The sequence below is a fragment of the Anopheles cruzii genome, chromosome 3, assembly GCF_943734635.1.
Source record: "Anopheles cruzii chromosome 3, idAnoCruzAS_RS32_06, whole genome shotgun sequence".
Lineage (NCBI taxonomy): Eukaryota > Metazoa > Arthropoda > Insecta > Diptera > Culicidae > Anopheles > Anopheles cruzii.
In genome coordinates this window covers 16,199,727-16,205,726 of record NC_069145.1, presented here as the reverse complement: position 1 = coordinate 16,205,726, position 6,000 = coordinate 16,199,727, and the positions used below count along the sequence as shown (strand labels likewise).

The window sequence follows — 6,000 nt, the reverse complement described above, 5'->3', positions numbered from 1 at the left end:
GGATACGGATGATGCTCCTGGGTTCGAAAACTTTGAGACAACACAACGCGACATAATAAAGGACAATTACAACTGTATAACAATTCTAGCCTCCTGCCCAGCCCAGTCCGCCTTGATCATGTCGGACGCCTTCTCGGCGATCATCATGATCGGGGCGTTCGTGTTGCCGGACACAATGTTCGGCATAATGCTACCGTCGACCACGCGCAGACCCTCGACACCCTTCACACGCAGCCTAGCGTCGACCACCGCGTCCGGATCGGTGTCCGGTCCCATCTTGGCCGTACCAACCGGATGGTACAGCGTGAGGGTCATGTGGCGCGAGTGGCACTTCCAGTACTCGTCGCTGTCGAACGCCAGCGGATCGCACTCGCCAATGGCCACCCGGTGCAGCTCGCCCTCGTGCTCGCGGAACGTGTCCGTATCGAGCAGCTTCGTAATGTGACGGATTCCACGCAGCACCGTCGCCATGTCGTCCTCGTGCTCCAGATAGCCGGTCACAATCTTCGGAGGCTGGAATTCGTCAAAGTCCCCGGTTGCGAGTGTGATGCGTCCGCGTGACTTCGGATTCAGCAGCACGACGATGGCCATCACCACGTCGGCTTCGGTGGCCGCCTCCAGCATCGAGGCCGATATTTCCTCGTTGTAGCCGACCTTGTCGGCGAACATCATCGACTTGCCGGAACCCTTCTCGAACTGGAAAAAGTTATACTCGATGTCAGCGAACGGTTTCGTCTGGTTGAGCGTGTTGATGAACCCGATCAATCCGGTCACCCCGTGCCCGGCCATCGGCCCGACCGGTCCGTCACGTACTGGAACAAATTTTTGGCCATCTCCAGCGGCATGTTGTAGTTGGCGGCCGTCGATTTGTGGAACTTGAACATGATCGGCACAAACAGATGGTCCTGCAGGTTCTCGCCGACCGGCAGATTGACCACGAGCGGAATGCCGACCTGCTCGAGCAGGCCCCTCGGTCCGACACCGGATCGGTGCAGGATGTGCGGTGTGTTGACGGAACCCGCCGCCAGGATCACTTCCTTGCGGGCGTGCGCCACCTTGAGGACCGTGTTGTTCAGCATGAAGATCACATACTTGAACCGCCTGGTGGTCGGTTCACGCTCAACCGTCACGGCCACCGCGTGCTTGATGACGTGCAGATTCGGGCGATCCTTCGCCGGCACCAGGAACGCCTTGGCCGAACTGCAGCGCGCACCGTTAGCGATCGTGCCCTGGGCGGGCCCGAAGCCCACTTGACGTGGCCCGTTGATGTCCAGATTTTTCTCGAAACCGGCCTCATCGAAGGCATGCAGCAGGATGTGACCCAACGGGTGGTGCATCGGGAAAGTGTTTACCTTCAGCAAGCCTCCGGTGCCGTGCAGTGCGCCTCCGTCGCGCCCCATCAGCTCGGGGTCCTGATTGTCTTCGCTCTTCCGGAAGTACGGCAGCACATCGTTCCAGCCCCAGCCCGGATTGCCCAGCGCTTCCCAGCGGTCGTAGTCGCGCGCGTTGCCCCGCACGTACAGCATCGCGTTGATGGCCCCGCACCCGCCGAGCATGCGGCCGCGCGGCCAAAAGCTACCATCCTTTGAGCCCTTGCTGGCGTTCGTCGTCACCTCGGCGTAGTTCTCCCAGTCACCGTCCGTTTTCTGGATCGTGAAGAAAGTCTCCGGTATCTGGAAGGCAGGGCATGAAGTGCTTTAGGATGTTGAGCGTTCCAGCGGGGAGGATTAGTTAGGACGCACTCTTTAGGACACGGGACAGGATGGTTTATTCAGGGAAGCCGGGTTAGTAAGAACTACTACTACGATAGGAGTACTACGCTACTTTTGGGTGCTACTCGAGGCTAGGCGTACTCCTGCTTGATGAAGTCGGACCCCATTTCGGCGATCATCATGGTCGGTGCGTTCGTGTTGCCACTGACCAGCAGTGGCATGATGCTGGCATCGATCACTCTCAGCCTTCCGACACCCCTGACCCGGAGCCGCGAATCGACCACCGCGTCCACGTCACCATCCGGACCCATTTTAGCCGTCCCGACCGGATGGTACGTGGTGAAGGTCATATACCGCACGTAACACTCCCAGTACCCGTCACTGTCGTACGGCAAGTGATCGCATCCCGGAATGTTGACCGCAACCAGTTCAACCTCGGCCGCCCTGAAGGCAGCCGTCTTGAGCAGTTCCTGCTGCTTCCGAATCCCCCGCACCAGCGTTCGCAGATCGTCCACGTGGTCGAGGTAGTTCGCTTCAATCACCGGCTGCGCGAAGGGGTCGGCACCCGCCAAACGGATGTGGCCACGAGATTTCGGATTCAGCACAATGATGTGCGAGTGGAGGACCGTCGTCTGCTCGATCGCCTGCCGGATCGAATCGGCGATCGGCTTGGTGTACTCAAAGTTCGCCACCACCAGCTTCCCGTAGGCGTCTCCCGGCGGGATGACGATGTTCATGATCTGCACATCCGGCCACGGGTCACTGGCGTTTAGCGTGTTGTAGAACGCCATCAAACCGATGTCCCGGTAGAAGCGGACCCCAGCGCTACGATTCCTCACCGTGAACTCGTACAGACTGTCCACCAGCGCCAGTGGCTCGTCCGCCGGTTCGCCCGGCAGCGCGTGGAATTGATAGAACAAAGGAATGGCCACATGATCCTGCAGGTTGCCTCCCACATTCAGCTCGACCCGTGGCGTGATCCCGAATCGCTGCAACTCCGGCTTCCGTCCAATCCCCGACAGCATCAGCAACTGGGGTGTGTTGATTGAGCCCGCCGCAACGATCACTTCCTTCCGGGCCCGAATGCTCATCGGTTGGTAGCCTTCGATTTGAAACCGGACTCCGGTCGCCACGTTCTGGCCGTTGAGTTCAAGCTTCAGTGCCATCGTGTGCTTGATCACGTGCAGATTGGCCCGCTCTCGGATTGGGCTGAGGAATGCTTTGGCCGGACTACACCGGGTCCCGCCGATCACCGTGTACTGGCTTCGGCCGTAGCCGATGTGCCGGTCGCGGTTGAAATCCGGAAGCCATTCGTAGCCCAGCTCGCCGGCAGCCGCGGCCAGGATCTTAAACACCGGATCAGCGTCGTCCAGCTGCTCGACGTTCAGGTAGCCACCGGTTCGGTGATACTCATCGGCCCCCGGCCCTCCACGCAGCAGCTCGGGAACGTTCATATTTTCAGACTTTTTAAACTGCTCCAACACATCGCTCCAACCCCAGCCATCGTTGCCGAGCGCCTGCCAGCGATCGTAGTCTCGGCGGTTGCCCCGAAGGTACGCCATCGCATTGATGGCACCCGAGCCTCCCAGGGTACGGCCGCGTGGCCAGAACGTGCCCCGTTTCGTGCCAAGACTTGCCTTCACCGAACGCTGCGCGTGATAGGCCCAGTCGACGGCACTGTGCTGCAGCGTGCCCATCAGTGACGCGATCTGGCGTTGAAGGGCAGGGACAGATTATTGTTCCAGTTCCTATGAAATACGGTGCCAATGGTGCATGAATGGTGCCACCGGAATGTTCGGCCCAACGGGTGCAGAGAACCTTAACCTTGCGTTTACCGTGCGGTCATTCCAACACCTGACCTTGGTCTGATCGCGGCCCGTTCTGGTCCGATTTTGTTGCGGTTCCAGGTCGAAGGTCTACTTGCGGTAGTGGTACTGGACGGTTGGAATCGGATCGGTATCGTTGATCTTGTTGACGAACCCTGCCAAGCTGTTGATTCCGTTCGAGTTCAAGGGACCCGTACGCGCCAACGGTCGTTTCTTTCTGACCATCCACATCCGATGAGGTGAATCACTTTGTAGAATATGGGCACGGTGACCGACAAGCAGATTCGCCGTTCGAGATCTTTCTCGAGCCCCAATCCCGACAGCACTGGTATTGCCGTGGTATTTTCCATCGTGCCCTATCCGTGGGGTGAGGTCCTTCACCACCCGTGATCAGCCCTAGCCGTTAGCCGATACACGTACACCCAATTGATGGTTAAATTTTGCAAATGGATTAGCATGAAAGGAATCTTAAAGCCATATGTACAAAGCGTGTAAAGGACGAGGATGGAACGGTTCGATGGACCTGCGTCATCAACCGACACCTTGGGGCGGGAGGGTGGTAAGCTTGGCGTGTTATTTTTGTTGTGCGTGACGAAACAGAAACTCCAACCAAAAAGCTAACGCACCAAACCGGATGCAGTTTTTCGGCCCTCGTCACACTTACCTCGGACTCGATCGGTGGATCGCCACCGGCCTCGAGCAGCAGGACCTTCCACTCCGGATTCTCCGACAGCCGGTTGGCCACCACGGACCCGGCCGAGCCCGCACCGACGATCACGAAATCATACTCCTCGAGCCCGCGCGCCATGGCCGTCGGTCCGTAGTCCTTGGGCCACATGTCCGGGGGCGAAATCGTACACTGGGCCGCGACAATGGTCTGCACGAGCAGCGCAAACAGTTGGTTCGCGGGGCCGACGCTCTGCGCGGCACATTGACTATTCAGCAGGGCCTCCATCTTGCGGATCGCCCTCCAGCGGCTTTGGTTTTCTGCGTAGCTAAAATGAAACAGACGAGGGGAATCCGTTAATCCATAAATGCAAATGCCACTAGCCGCCTAGCGGCGCTTATCAAATAGGTGGCGAAGCCTTCGTGTGAGGTGATGGGCTTTATTAACACGAAGTACAACGCGCCCGGGAGTCGGCGCGGCGACGTCCAAATTTTCATGTCCGCCCTGTCCGACTCTCGGACGGTGGTGTGGAAAGTGCGGCCGGCTCTACTTTACACTAACACAACTATTATTTCCTATAATGGCCAAAATATGGCCTCGCCACGACTCGATGTCGGCAAACGCAAAATATGGCCGCGGTGACGGCACACAGCGGCGCTCGATGAGCCGATTACTTTCACACGATACACGGCACGCGACACGGTACTAGAAAACTGTTTTTCGTTTTCGTTTTCGTTTTGCCAGTCCCTTCCGAATGCAATTTGGTTTTCTTCCTTCCGCTGCATCTTTTGTTCTGATTCTCTCGCGCGAGACATGGAGATGACGCAATCACAGCCCATGCCGGTGTTCGCCATTCCGTCTAAGATAGTTGCTCGCCGCGTGCGGTGGAAGGTGGCAACTCGAGACCGTTTATCAAGGAGGTCTCGGTACCTCCGCATTTATCGCGTGATAAGCGAGCGCCAAACTTTTCACTATTACTTGGCTAATTTTAGAAATCCCAACCCCAACGTGAAGTCAAACGTGCCTTCTTTTACACGTCATTGATCGCTAGCGTTACACGTCATCGATCTTAACCTTCGTTGAAGGGCATTCCAACAAAGTTCTGCCTGTGTCCTGTCTGATGACCAGGAAGGTGTGCACACACGACACGGTGACGGTGATTACCGGCGACTTTACCCGGTAGCGTATCGTTAGCCTCGATCGTGAATGTTATAACCCGGTTTTTTCTTAAAGCTCTCCTTCGGAGGGACAGATAATGGGTTGCACAATTTCAAGTACACGATGCGATTGCCACTTTAGCCTGCTGCTCTCAGCCCGTTAGTTGTCAATCATCGAACAAGAACTTTAAGATGTCGCTATGATAAAGGCACCACCGATTACGTAACGGGCAGCCGGTAACGGTGACCTTGGTTGCTTTGGATTGTGGTCGGTGTATGGTCGGCGAAAAAGATTCACCGAACCTCGTGGACTGACCAAAGTAATCGAAATGAGGTCAGTATCTCTTTGACAGCCGTCGACGCAGACAGCTGACAGCGTGAGCGGCGCGATCGTTAACCCATAACAAGCACACCACGATGCGACGAGCCCCTAACGGGGCCAGACACTTACCTTGAACTTGAATCCCTCGGCAGGAAGATCACTCCCAGCACCACCGGCAAGAGCACTCAAGAACTATTGAACCTACTGGCACAAAGAACCGATACGAACTGAAGCTTCCGGTCGGCTTCCGGACCGAATTTATTCGTATGCGTGTGTGAAACAGCCTCAGCAGATACGCATACTTACGCAAATCGGC

General features: G+C 56.9%; 2 protein-coding genes across 2 annotated transcripts in view; one reads left to right on the top strand and one right to left on the bottom strand.

The window, feature by feature from the left end:
• Nucleotides 1–6,000, top strand: part of LOC128271661 (flotillin-2) — a 151,920-nt gene that overhangs the window by 123,160 nt on the left and 22,760 nt on the right. The window lies entirely within an intron of this gene.
• Nucleotides 1,844–4,493, bottom strand: LOC128271659 (4-pyridoxate dehydrogenase-like). The gene is made up of 2 exons (XM_053009272.1): nt 4,203–4,493; nt 1,844–3,421 (listed from the first exon to the last, which is right to left on the bottom strand). The coding sequence occupies exons 1-2, from the start codon at nt 4,491–4,493 to the stop codon at nt 1,844–1,846; spliced, it is 1,869 nt and encodes a 622-aa protein (XP_052865232.1).

Bases quoted from the DNA above. Each gene is read 5' to 3' on its own strand.
- LOC128271659 (XM_053009272.1), bottom strand. From the start codon at position 4,493: ATGGAGGCCCTGCTGAATAGTCAATGTGCCGCGCAGAGCGTCGGCCCC. The intron at 3,422-4,202 runs GTAAGTGTGACG...CTTCAACGCCAG, and splicing joins ATCCACCGATCGAGTCCGAG to ATCGCGTCACTGATGGGCAC.